Source organism: Oncorhynchus clarkii, chromosome 17, assembly GCF_045791955.1.
Source record: "Oncorhynchus clarkii lewisi isolate Uvic-CL-2024 chromosome 17, UVic_Ocla_1.0, whole genome shotgun sequence".
Lineage (NCBI taxonomy): Eukaryota > Metazoa > Chordata > Actinopteri > Salmoniformes > Salmonidae > Oncorhynchus > Oncorhynchus clarkii.
In genome coordinates this window covers 31850682-31865173 of record NC_092163.1, presented here as the reverse complement: position 1 = coordinate 31865173, position 14492 = coordinate 31850682, and the positions used below count along the sequence as shown (strand labels likewise).

The 14492-nt window shown below is 41.5% G+C and overlaps 1 protein-coding gene across 2 annotated transcripts in view; it reads right to left on the bottom strand.

Annotated features, from left to right (window-relative positions):
* Nucleotides 1-14492, bottom strand: part of LOC139370700 (matrilin-4-like) — a 48677-nt gene that overhangs the window by 8186 nt on the left and 25999 nt on the right. For both annotated transcript variants that reach the window (XM_071110338.1, XM_071110339.1), the window contains 3 exons: nt 7001-7123; nt 6776-6898; nt 5731-5847 (listed from right to left, as the gene is read on the bottom strand). In XM_071110338.1, the coding sequence (XP_070966439.1) occupies nt 5731-5847; nt 6776-6898; nt 7001-7123 (363 nt within the window). The remainder of the gene's footprint in view (nt 1-5730; nt 5848-6775; nt 6899-7000; nt 7124-14492) is intronic.

Sequence of the window (14492 nt, the reverse complement as noted above, 5' to 3'; positions counted from 1 at the left end):
GCGCCCCTCAGCCCAGAGGCGCCCCTCAGCCCAGAGGCGCCCCTCAGCCCAGAGGCGCCCCTCAGCCCAGAGGCGCCCCTCAGCCCCTCTGTCCAGAGCCGCCGCCCCTCTGTCCAGTGGGGTCATTGAGAAGGGTTGCCATGGTTAGAGAGCCACGGAGGCGGACAATAAGGCGGACTAAGACATTGGTGAAGTGGGGTCCCGCGCCAGAGCCAACCACCGCGGACAGACGCCCACCCAGACCCTCCCCTATAGGTTAAGGTTTTGCGGCCGGAGTCCGCACCTTTGGGGGGGGTGGTACTGTCACGTTCTGACCTTTATTTCCCTTGTTTTGTCATTATTTAGTATGGTCAGGGCGTGAGTTGGGTGGGCAGTCTGTTTTTCTATGATTTGGGTATTTCTATGTTTCGGCCTAGTATGGTTCTCAATCAGAGGCAGGTGTCATTAGATGTCTCTGATTCTCAATCATACTTAGGTAGCCTGGGTTTCACTGTGTGTGGGTGATTATTCCTGTCTCTGTGTTTGCACCAGATATGACTGTTTAGGTTTTCGCACATTTATTGTTTTGTTAGTTATTTCATGTCTAGTTCCTTTATTAAAGAACATGAATAACCACCACGCTGCATTTTGGTCCGCTTCACCACAGGAAAACCCTTACAATTTCATCACATTCCAAGTGGGTCAGAAGTTTACATACACTCAATTCCTATTTGGCAGCATTTCTTTTAAATTGTTTAACTTAAGTTGGGTGAATTTTGGCCCATTCCTCCGGACAGAGCTGGTGTAACTCAGGTCAGGTTTGTAGGCCTCATTGCTCACACACTTTTTTCAGTTCTTTAGCTAAATAGCCCAGAATTGTAGCCTACTCCCGACCATCACGTTGTACAGCGCCATATTTTCTGTTCCATCCTAACGGAAACCCAGAGCAAAATTTCTTAATCAGTCCCATATACTATGTTTTTACAAAAAGGTTTTCAATTCTCTTGTACAGCCACGAATGAAGGCTGTCAAATGCTTCTCAAAGATGCCCTCTGTTGGTCAAACTAGCACTAACTAGCATTCATGTTACCAGTGGGTGGCACTTAAATAACGTGCCATAGAATTATGCGGCACCACGCAAGCTTTGCTGCAGTACGCTGCAACTTTTAAAGGACGAACCACTGTAGTCATCCTTTGTCTTGATGACAGCTTTGCACACTCTTGGCATTCTCTCAACCAGCTTTATGAGGAATGCTTTTCCAACAGTCTTGAAGGAGTTCCCACATATGCTGAGCACTTGTCTGATTATCCTTCACTCTGCGGTACAACTCATCCCAAACCTCAGGTGTGTTTTGGGTCATTGTCCTGTTGAAAAATAAATGATAGTCCAACTAAGCACAAACCAGATGAGATGGCGTATCGCTGCAGAATGCTGTGGTAGTCATGCTGGTTGTGTGCCTTGGATTCTAAATAAATCACTGAGTGTCAACAGCAAAACACCCCCACACCATCACACTCCTCCTCCATGCATCACAGTGGGAACCACACATGCGGAGATCCTCCGTTCACTGACTCTGCGTCTCACAATGACACGGCGGTTGGAATCAGAAATCTCTCATTTGTACTTATCCGACCAAAGTACAGCTTTCCAGCAGTCTAATGTCCATTGATTGTGTTTCTTGGCCCAAGCAAGTCTCTTCTTCTTTTTGGTGTCCATTAGTAGTGTTTTTTTTGCAGCAAAATCGACCATGAAGGCCTGATTCATGCTGTCTGAACAGTTGATGTTGTTACTTGAACTCTGTGAAGCATTTATTTGGGCTGCAATCGGAGGTACAGTTAACTCTAGTGAACTTGTCCTCTGCAGCAGAGGTAACTCTGGGTCTGTCACGACTTCCGCCAAAGTCGGTTCCCCTCCTTGTTCGGGCGGCGTTCAGCGGTCGACGTCGCTGGTCTTCTGCCATCGCTGATCCACCTTTCATTTTCCATTTGTTTTGTTTTCCCACACACCTGGTTTTACATTCCCTCATTACATGACGTGTATATAACCCTCTGTTCCCCCCATGTCTGTGTGGAATTGTTTGTTGTAAAGTGTATGTGTATTATAGACTGGTTTGCGACGGGTTATTTCAACCTATATTTTGTTTTTCTGGGTGCAGTCGGTTTTGCCTCATTAAACTGCTCCGGTTATTACCCAGTTCTGCTCTCCCGCGCCTGACTTCCCAGCAGCCAGTTAAGCACCTCTTACAGGGTCTTCCTTTCCTGTGGCGGTCCTCAAGAGAGCCAGTTTCATCATAGCGCTTGATGTTTTTTTGTGACTGCACTCAAAGTTCTTGAAATGTTCCAGATTGACTGACCTTCATTCGTTTCTCTTTGCTTATTTGAGTTGTTCTTGCCATAATATGGACTTGGTTTTTTACCACAACTGATTGGCTCAAACGCATTAAGAAAGAAAGAAATTCCACAAATTAACTTTAACAGGGCACACCTGAACCTCTCTGGGATATGTGGGACGCTAGCTAAATGCAGAGCGCCAAATTCAAATAAATTACTGAAATTAATCAATTAATCAAACTTTCATTAAATCACACATGCAAGATAGCAAATTAAAGCTACACTTGTTGTGAATCCAGCCAACATGTCAGATTTCAAAAAGGCTTTTCGGCGAAAGCAAACGATGCTATTATCTGAGGATAGCACCTCCGTAAACAAAGAAAGAAACCATATTTCATCCTTGCAGGCGCGACACAAAACGCAGAAATAGAAATATAATTAATGCCTTACCTTTGACGAGCTTCTTTTGTTGGCACTCCAATATGACCCATAAACATCACAAATGGTCCTTTTGTTTGCATAATTCCGTCGATATATATATCCAAAATGTCCATTTATTTGGCGCGTTTGATAGAGAAAAACACCAGTTCCGACTTGCGCAACGTGACTACAAAATATCTCAAAAGTTACCTGTACTTTGCCAAAACATTTCAAACTACTTTTGTAATACAATTTTAGGTATTTTTTTAACGTAAATTATCAATAAAATTGAAGACGGGATGATCTGTGTTCAATACAGGAAGAAAACAAACTGTAGCAAGCTTTCTGGTCACGCTCCTCCATCTAACAGTACACTTCAAGTGACCCTCGTTCAAGGATGGCCGTACTTCTTCATTACACAAAGGAATAACCTCAACCAATTTCTAAAGACTGTTGACATCCAGTGGAAGCGATAGGAACTGCAAGAACTGCAAGCAAATCTGGATTCCCAATGAAAACCCATTGAAAAGAGAGTGACCCCAAAACAAAACAAAATCTGAATGGTTTGTCCTCGGGGTTTCGCCTGCTAAATAAGTTCTGTTCTACTCACAGACATGGTTCAAACAGTTTTAGAAACTTCAGAGTGTTTTGTCTACTAATAATATGCATATCTTATCTTCTAGGGATGAGTATCAGGCAGTTGAATTTGGGCATGCATTTCATCTGGACGTGAAAATACTGCCCCCTGTCACCAAGAAGTTAATTGAAATGCATTCCAGGTGACTCCCTCATGAAGCTGGTTGAGAGAATGCCAAGAGTGGGCAAAGCTGTCATCAAGGCTAAGGGTGGCTACTTTTAAGAATGTCAAATATAAAACATTTTGATTTGTTTAACACTTTTTTGGTTACTACATGATTCTATGTGTGTTATTTCTTAGTTTGATGTCTTCACTATTATTCTACAATGTAGAAAACAGTAAAAATAAAGAAAAAGCCTTGAATGAGTAGGTGTCCAAACTTTTGACTGGTACTGTTAAAAGGCCATATGTGGTTTAAAAACATTTGTATCATTTCAAAGAAGAAACAATTACATTTGACATTCAACTGAATGTCTGAAATCCCACTGAAATATATCGATTCCATAGATTTACTCTCATTATACTATTGTTAATGTGCTATAATACAGTCAAAATTTGAAGGATTATTTAAAATTCAAAACGAGTTGAGTATTTTACTCCATTATGCAGCTGTTACATTTACAGAACTTTATTTTTGGCCTTTTATCAATTTTGACGACCTTCGCTAATTCCATTTCTGGAGCACGTTAGATACTGTATCCAAGATACTACAGAGAGTCAACTGAATAGAAGTAGTTGTATAGAGATATTGCATCCAGGGGTGTATTCATTATGCCGATTTGGTTGCAATACATCTCTTAAATGGAAGCAAATGGAACGAAACCGGAACTAGCTGAATTTGTCCAATAGAAACTCTTGTTTTAGTACACAACTGTTTGAACTAATGATTAAACCTCTGGTGAACCACATGAGATGTACACTCTTAGGAAAAAAAGGTGCTAAGTAGAACCCTTTGCAGAGAGTTCTACCAAGAACTCTTTTATCTTTGAAGGGTTCTTCCTAGAACCCTCTATGAACAGTTCCACCAGTCTTATTAGCCTTTAACATTCAACTCTCTTAGTGATGAGTCATTCGCGAATGAACACTGTTTTTGAACAGATCTTTTTGGTGAATGTCGGGAACCGACTCGCATCTGTGAAAGAGCTGTTCATTTGGTTCACTGATTTGCATACTGCTACTACTGCTTTTTGAGCTCCAGACAACGACTTTCTGTAGATAAGTTCTGTGAAGATTGTAATTCCTCACTGCAGAATCAATAGGCAGTGAGAAGAGAGCCTTATTATGGTCCATGCAACATTTTTGCAAGCTATCTAATTTCATCAGGTAAAATGTATTTGAACACAGATTTCATGATCTGACAATGATAGGCAACCTTTTAGGCTTTACACTACAAATGAGTTATTTTTCAAGGGTTTTAATACATTTTTAAGCACTACTGAATGACGAGCCGTTTGGGAGCCAAATGAATGCCTCATTTAGGTGAGCAGAGCCAAAAGATCCGGCTTATGGAAAATATTTTGAATGTCCATCAATACTCTTTATGACAATACCTTACATATATCATAAGGTATTTATTTGAGGGCCTTGTTATACCCTAACAGTGGTCAAACTCCTGGTTTACAACTCCTGGTTTACAAATCACATTACGCTGGCATGTAAAGTGATGAGTAATTCTTATTGGAATCCAGCCAGAGTCAGGATATCCAATAATTGGAACTTTCAATCACCCACAACATGCATTCAGAATGACTGCCAGGGTAGGAAAGACTATCTAAAGCATCTAAACCATCTAAGTAATGGGTGCAATACATCAAACTCCTAACAGGTTGGATTAGTTTAGAAAAATGTATGTTATTTATCTTTGTGTAGCATATGATTAAATCAACCAACCAATGTACACTACCGTTTAAACTTTTGAACACCCAGAGGCCCATGGGGCGACGCATAATTGGCCCAGCGTCGTCTGGGTTAGGGGAGGGTTTGGCCGGCAGGGACATTCTTGTGTCATCGCGCACCGGGCGCAGTGCACGCCCACACAATGGTGCGGCTGACTTCCGGGTTGGATGGGCATTGTGTTAAGAAGCAGTGCGGCTTGGTTGGGTTGTGTTTCGGAGAACAACCTTCATCTCTCCCGAGTCCGTATGGGAGTTGCAGCGATCAGACAAGACTGTAACCACTACCAATTGGATACCACAAAATTAGGGAGTAAAAGGGGGTGAAAAAAAAAAGTTCTAGGTAGAACCCTTTGCCTTAAAAATAACCCTTGTCTTCCAAAAAGGGTTCTTCAGATGAGGAGAAATAACCATTTTGGAAGTGAAGATGTTAACATTATTGTATTTAGTGGGTGTGTGAAGTATACTTACTTCGGCAGCCCTTGCCATCCTCCGCCAGTAGCTGTCCCTCAGGGCAGATGCAGTAGTAGGAGTCTGGTGTACTGATACACTGGTGCTCACAGCCATGCTCCACTGTGTTACACAGGTCTGTGGAGGGACAAACACACACGGACACTCTGACAAACTGGGGGACAGTGAACGAGAAGTGTGTGGTGTCATAGGTCCGGTCCAGGATCGATGGAATGCCGTGAGGGACAGCACAAGGATGCCGTTATTGGTACCATTCTAAAAAGCTGATGCTAACAACGTGCACATTTTATACAATGTCTAATGTGGTTACTAAAATCCAATTTGGATATATTTGGCTGTTTTTGCAGCGTAATATTTAGATATTGTCCTTTTCGGGTGTAGAAAAATGTTTGCTAAATGCGAATTCCATTTGTAAAAGCTGAAAGCATAGATAGCCAGTAATTGCATTCTGGTTACCAATGCAGTTAAAAAGTAACTAGATAGCATAAAGCAAGATAATGTTATTTGATTGTGACCAACAGCATAGGTGTTTCTATAATAAACAGACCTTCGTTCAAATAGTATTTGTATTGCTTTGAATACTTTAGCTGCTTTCGATTGAGCTGACTTGGAGCACTTAAACTGACATAGTCCCAAAAGTGCAAATGTCGCCCACCTGGCATTCCAATCATGCTCAAAGAAAAAACCTACTATTTGAACTCAGATCAGAAATATGAACAAAGTCCTGTTGTGTGCAAGTAATAAGGACCAAAAATAAGACCTTTAAATCTTCAAAACCTATTTTCAAGTGTATGTTAATGCTGGGTCTCAAGCTTGATAAACACGGAATAGTACATACTTTAGGTTTATTGCGCTTGCAATGTTCACCGCAAATCTCACCCAGCAGCTGCCTCAAATATTCTGCCCCTAGCTACAGTAAATACATTCTACTGTTGGGCCTGATGATGGCCTCACTAACTTGTGCAGGTAATCTTGTCATTGTTGAGCTTAAAGCCAGCTACTGTAAATACATTCTACTGTTGGGCCTGATGATGGCCTCACTAACTTGTGCAGGTCTTCTTGTCATCGTGGAGCTTAAAGCCAGCGCTGCAGTCACAGGTGAAGGCTCCAGGGGAGGGGATACAGATCTGCTCACAGTCATGCTTCTCCTCAGCACACGGGTCTATCACTGGGTCATACAAACAGAGACACTGATTATTGCTTGAAGGGAAGGTTGTAGTTTCATATCTGGGCTTCCTCAATGGTTTGGCCTGATGATGGCTTCACTAACTTGTGCAGGTAATCTTGTCATCGTTGAGGGTGTAGCCAGTATTGCAGTTGCAGGTGAATGTGCCCAGAGAGGTGATACAGATCTGCTCACAGTCATGCTTCCCCTCAGCACACATGTCTATCACTGTATTATAAAAAACAGAGACACTGATTATTGCTTGAAGGGAAGGTTGTAGTTTCATATCTGGGCTTCCTCAATGGTTTGGCCTGATGATGGCTTCACTAACTTGTGCAGGTAATCTTGTCATCGTTGAGGGTGTAGCCAGTATTGCAGTTGCAGGTGAATGTGCCCAGAGAGGTGATACAGATCTGCTCACAGTCATGCTTCCCCTCAGCACACATGTCTATCACTGTATTATAAAAAACAGAAACACTGATTACTGCTTGAAGTGAAGGTTGTGGTTAATGCCCAGAGTTCTATTGTTTGAGACCTTCTATACCAACTTGGGCTCTCAAGTATTCCTAAGGAAGACACGATCATTCATCTTGGGGATTTTATTGCCAATCGGCCAGGACCACAACATTTGGAGAGGAATGATTGGGAAAGAAGGTGTCAGCAAACCAACTCAAATGGAGTTATTCCCCTAACCAAATGTGTAGAACATGATCTTATCACTAACACATTCTTCCATCAGAAAAAAACAAATATCCTGGATTTATCCCCACTCTGGCATATCATTGACCATGTCATTGTCTGAGGCAAGGAACTCTTCAAACCGAAGTACAACCGTTGAGACGGAGATCCTCAACCAAACCATTCAGCGAATCATAAAGGAAGACCTAGGAAAACCACTTAGGAAGGAGCAGGTACAAAATGCCAGGTAAGAAATAGCAAGGCCACATACCTGAGCCTAAGTGCTCTTTCTTACACCACATACATGCCCTGCTTCTGAAGATCTGGCACAAGTAGAGAATTCCCACAGAACTCAGATTGTTACCATCTTTAAAAAGGGGGACAGGAATATTTGTGGGAACTACATAGGAATCTATGCAGTATCTTCCTACTGTCCACCACTGGGAAAATACTTAAATCACATACTGGCCAACTGACTCCTACCCCTCCCAGAATCACAACGAGGCTTTTTCCCATCCAGAGGCACAACGGACATGATTTCCACAACACAATAACTGCAAGAGAAAAAGCAAACACTTTACTTTACTTTTTTATAGATCTTACAAAAGGATTTGACTATATAAAATATCAGCTGCCCTGAAAAGCTCACCAGGTACTGTGACTTCTGCATGACAACTTCTGCATGTCGTCAACACTGATCCTTTACAGTGGTGCTAAAATGGAACCCTTCAAGATGAAAACTGGGATGAAACGGCTGCATCACTGCCCCACCCTTTTTGCAATCTTCATTGCTGCCATCCTTCACTGCACATGTAAAATCTGTCTCAGGAAGTCCCAATCCTGTAAAAACATACAGCAGATTCTTCAACCTAATTAAAGTCAAGGCAAACAGCAAATTCACTTCTATTATGGAGCTCAAGTTAAGTGTTATTAGTCGTCCACTGAAATGCTTACTTCTTGACAATACAACAAAATTAAGAAATAACATATAAGAATACGAACAAAGTAAACGGCTCAGTAGAATATTATTTTTTGCATAAAACGGAAGACACAATTGGGATTAGAGGGAATTTTTTTAATTGTGCAGCATTGCTTGTAGATAAACTGTCTCTGAGCCTGTTGGTATCAGACCTCATGCTCCGATACCGTCTGCACGGCAATAAGAGAGTTAACAGCTCATTGCTGGGGTGTGTGGTCCTTGATGATGGGGAGGGGGGGGGGGGGGGCCTTCCTCAGGCACAGTTTCAAGTAGATGTCCTGGATGGGTGGGAACATGGTTCTAGTGATATACCGGGCTGTCTTCACCACCCGCTGGAGGGCCTTGTACGGGAATTGCTCCGTCCACGGCCACAAGGCTGTGACGTAACCGGTCAGGATGCTCTCAATGTGCAGCGGTAGAATTTGGAGAGGACACGGTGTTGGCATGCTGAATTTCTTCAGCCACCTTAGGAAGTAGAGATGCTCATGCGCCCTCTTACAAGAGTGGTGGACACAGATTAACTTAAAACTGCTAACTCTGTACTGCAGTCCCGTTGATGTGGATTGCGGCATCATTTGTTTTGCTGACATTGAGGGAGAGGTTGTTGTCCTGGCACCACAATGAGAGTTCAATTACCTCCTCTTTATAGGCTCACTTGTCATTGGTTATCAGGCCTACAACCGTGGTGTCATCAGCCAACTTGATGATGGAGTTGGTGTCAGCCTGGGGTCTGCCCGTCTGGAAGTCAATGATCCAGTTCCAGAGGGTGGTGTCCAGACCCAGGGCTCTGAGCTTGGTGTTGAGCTTGGAGGGAACAATAGTGGTGAATGATGAACTGTGGTCAATGAAAAGCATTCTCACATAGGTGTTATGGCCGTGTGAATAGCGATGGAAATGGCATCTTTTCTGGATCTGTTGGAGAGGTAGGCAAATTGGAGTGGGTCTGTTTGTACATGATCCAGCAATAAAGACTGCTTCTGTGCAAGAGGATTTTTGTTGGCTAATGATCTTGTACAGTTCGCCTTGGTGTTTGCTTGTGGCGGTATGTACACAGGTGTGATAACACGTGAATTCCCTCTGCATTTAGTGGGGTCGGCATTTTAGCATCAGGAACTCCAGGTTCGGAGAACTATATAGAGATATTTTCAACTTTGTTTTACCAGGAATTGTTGATGAAGAAACAGACCTCTCCCCCTACTCTTACCAGTAGCTGCAGTTCAAACGATAATGAAAAGGGAAAAGCCATCTGGTTGAATAGCAGTCGAGTGTATCGTCTGTAAGCCAGGTCTCTAAAAACACATCCTTCTGTGATTGAAGCCTTGCTCTGAGTTCAAAGTATTTTCCAGTGATTGGACATTGGCCATCAGGATACTTGGAAAAGGAGGCTGTGTAGCCCATCCGACTAGCTTGGAGACCCCTTTCCTTCCTCTTCTTCATCCCCGGTGTTGCCTTTGGTCATCTTGTTTAACAGCAACATGTAAGTCCGCTGTGCGGTGAACAAAGGAGCAAACAAAGTATATATATTTTTTTTAAAGCCATAAAAAAAGCAAAGTCGAGCAGGAACCGGGAAGACGCGCACCCTCCTCAGAGCCGCATATGTCTCCAGTATGCACATGACAAAGCAATGCCTGCCCACTTTAGAAGAAGACTTTGCAAAGACGTACACACTCCTGGGTCTGGCCCTGAACAACAACAAAAAAGACACAAATCATCCACTAAGCCCCACCAGACAATACAACACCGGTCCCAACAATATATGTTGACAATACCACCCGTGTAAATGTGGATCACTTTCGATACCTTGCCAACTTTCTCTCCTCCAAAGCTGACATAGACGCGAAAATACACCACCTCCTAAAATGTGTCAGTGGAGCCTTTGACAGACATGGGAAATTTGTCTTTGATGATTGTGATATCTAAACTAAAGTCCTCATTTACCAAAGCCGTAGTTCTCTACTCCCTACTGTATGGGGAAACCTGCACCAACTCCTGTAACGGCTCTTGTACTCCCAGCTTAGACTATGGAATGGATGCATTAATAGTTACTTTTCTTGAAGTTATATTTAAGGCATGCAGATATACAGAAAGGATCAATTCAGATGTTTTCAGCTACAGTTGTGGTCTGTAACACCACCAAGGACCCTTCTCAGATGATGTAGAGTCTCTGAGAAAACTGTGGGAGACCCCACTAAACCAGGATAATTTTTCCTCACAAGAATCTGACTTTCTGGGCCAGAGATATTGAAACTGTAATTTCTTATTGAATCTTTATTAGGACAGGGATTCAATGCTGGGAGTCAGTAAAAAGGTCCTCCAACAACAATTTGAAATGCCCTAGAGCAGGTATTCCCAAACTGGGGTACCGCGTAATGCCGTTGAGGGTATGGCAAATTAAAATGTGATCCATAAAAAGAAAAAAAATCTTTACATTTTCAAACAGTACATTTATGTTTTCCAACGGGGATATACATTTGGGTGAGTTTTTTTTCTCGCCTGAGTAGCCTCGTTTCACTTCCAAAAGTAAAATTAAACCATCTTGTGTTCAGCGAATAACAACACAATGTCAAATACAGGTAGGAGCATATTGTCACATTTTTTTTAATCGAGAGACGAGCTTAGTTTTCTTTACTGCCCATAATTTTCACTTGTCTGACCGCTTGCATGATGACGAGTTTCTCACACAACTGGACTATTTTGGGTGATGTTTTTTCTCGCCAGAAGGATTTGAATTTAGGATTACAGGGACTCTCCGCAACTATATTCAATGTGCGGGACAAAATTTGAGGCTATGATTAAGAAGTTGGAGCTCTTTTCTGTCTGCATTAACAAGGACAACACAGGTCTTTCCACCATTGTATGATTTTTTTTGTGTGCAAATTAACTCAAGCTTATGGACAATGTCAAATGTGATATAGCGAAGCACCTGAGTGAGTTGGGTGCGCAATTATGCAGGTACTTTCCCGAAACGTACGACACAAACAACTGGATTGGATATACCACGGTATCGTTACATTATAGAACCATCCCATGAGTAAAGATGTAATCCATCGGAGACAACTTGAAAACAACATGTATTTAGTTTTATATCAGTAAGGGCTTCCTGCACATCTGCAAAATTGGACTGTAGCCTTGTCACAGCCAGGTAAGCAGCTGGGGCAATTGTGTACATAATAGTATCATCTGTATTTTTTTTACAGATCGACCAATAGCATTTATATGAACAGTGAAAAGAACAGGTCCTAGTATCGACCCCTGCGCAACAGCTTATGTATCTTAAGAAATGTGGACTGTCAATCACGATGGCCTGAGTTCTGTCACTAACATAGTCATTCAATCATGAACAGAGCTCACGCCTATTGAGGACAACTTGTTTCAATAAAATAGCATGATGGACAGTATCAACAGATTTTGACAGGTCCACAAACACATTTTAAATCATTGACAAGATCAAAAAAAGTGGTTGCTATAATAGTGCTATGCGGATTGGTTTACATTCAAAATACATTTCTCAGATAAAAAAAAGAGCAAAGTTGTACATTTATCAAGCCACAGATTCTGAACATATTACTGAAGATATAAACAGACTATTTAATCATACAAACATACGTAGAGTATGGAATAAACATATTTATAGGTACTTTTGTCATAATTATCCTTTAAGTTATGCAAAAACACAGAAAAAGCATATTTCCATATTGTTGGTAAAACATGGACATAAGCTACCAAAAACCTTTCTCCCCTCTAATTACTGACGTTGTAGATCCCCTCAAACTACTCAGAAAGACACGTCTGAACAACAAGCACTTTACCTTGTGAGGATCTGACATTTTGGGCCAGAGATATTGGAACTAAAGTGTAAATGCAGTCAAAGCTGATTTTTTTTTAGGTAGATGAAGAACGATTAAAGAAGGATTTTTCAGTCTTGAGACATGAATTGTGTATGTGTGCCATTCAAAGGGTGAATGGGCAAGACAAAATATAAAACTGCCTTTGAACGGGGTATGGTAGTAGGTGCCAGGGGGCACCGGTTTGTGTCAAGAACTGCAATGCTGCTGGGTTTTTCATGCTCAACAGTTTCCGTGTATATCAAGAATGTTCCATCACCAAAGGACATCCAGCCAACTTGACACAACTGTGGGAAGCATTGGAGTCAACATGGGCCAGCATCCCTGTGGAACTCTTTCAACACCTCATTCCCCCTCAGGAGACTGAAAATATTTGGCATTGGTCCTCAGATCCTCTACAGCTGCACCATCGATAGCATGGTGAACTGGTTGCATCACTGCCTGGTATGGCAACTGCTCAGCCTCTGACTGCAAGGCACTACAGAGGGTAGTGCGTACGGCCCAGTACATCACTGGGGCCAAGCTTCCTGCCATCCAGGATCTCTATACCAGGCGGTGTCAGAGGAAGGCCCTAAATTGTCAAAAACCGAATTGTCAAAAACCACCCCCATAGTCATAGACTTCTCTCTGCTACTGCACGGCAATCGGTACCTGAGCGACAAGTCTAGGTCCAAAAGACTTCTTAACAGCTTCTACCCCCAAGCCATAAAACTCCTGAACAGCTAATCAAACACCAACCTGACTATTTGCATTGACCCCCCTGCTACTCTCTGTTTATCATCAATGCATAGTCATTATAACTCTACATGTGCATACAGTATTACTACAACTAACCGGTGCAACCGCACATTGACTCTGTACTGGTACCCCTGTATATTGCCTCGCTATTGTTATACTACTGCTGCTCTTTAATTACTTGTTACTTTATTTTTTATTTTTAACTTAACCAACAATGCAGTTTAGAAAAATAAGTGTAAGTAAATATTTCACTGTAAGGTCTACTACACCTGTTGTAGTAGGCGCATGTGACAAATACAATTTTATATTATTAATTATCCTTATGACATATATATACACATACAGTTGAATGAACCAGACTGTGGAGGTCTACCATTTTTTTCGGAGGTATTGGCTGATTTCTTTTGATTTTCCCATGATGTCAATCAAAGAGGCACTGAGTTTGAAGGTAGGCATTGAAATACATCCACAGGTACACTTCCAATTGACTCAAATGATGTCAATTAGCCTATCAGAAGCTTCTAAAGCCATGACATAATTTTCTGGAATTTTCCAATCTGTTTAAAGGCACAGTCAACTTAGTGTATGTACACTTCTGACCCACTGGAATTGTGATACAGTGAATTATAAGTGAAATAATCTGTCTGTAAACAATTGTTGGAAAAATGTATTGTGTCATGCACAAAGTAGATATTCTAATTGACTTGCCAAAATGACTAAGTGTATGTTATCTTCGACTTCAACTGTACATTTAGAAAGATTAGTCATTCCATGCTTATTCATACTGTTTTGTTGAATAGGAAATACATCATAAAATATTTCATATTTAAAAAAAAAATCATATTTGTACTGTGTACTTGAGCTTGTGTCCTCAAACGTGACTATACCTCAGCAATTTATTACTTTTTTTACCAGAAAGGTGAGATTTTAACCTTTCTTGGAGTATGCAGCATTACTAGTTATCAGTGGTGGAAAAAATACTAAATTGTCATACTTGAGGGAAAGTAAAGATACCTTAATAGGAAATGACTACAAATAGTACTTGGGTAAATGTCTAAAAGTATTTGGTTTTAAGTATGAAAAGTAAAAGTATAAGTATAAATCATTTCAAATTCCTTATATTAAGCAAACCTGACGACACAGTTTTCTTGTTATTTATTTATATACGGATTGCCAGGGGCGCACTCCATAACTCAGACACCATTTACAAACCAAGCATGTGTTTAGTGAGTCCGCCAGATCAGTGGCAGTAGGGAGGACCAGTGTATGAATTGGACCATTTTCCTGTCAAATTATGAGTACTTTTGGGTGTCAGGGAAAATGTATGGAGACCCCAAACTACATAAGAAAAATTACT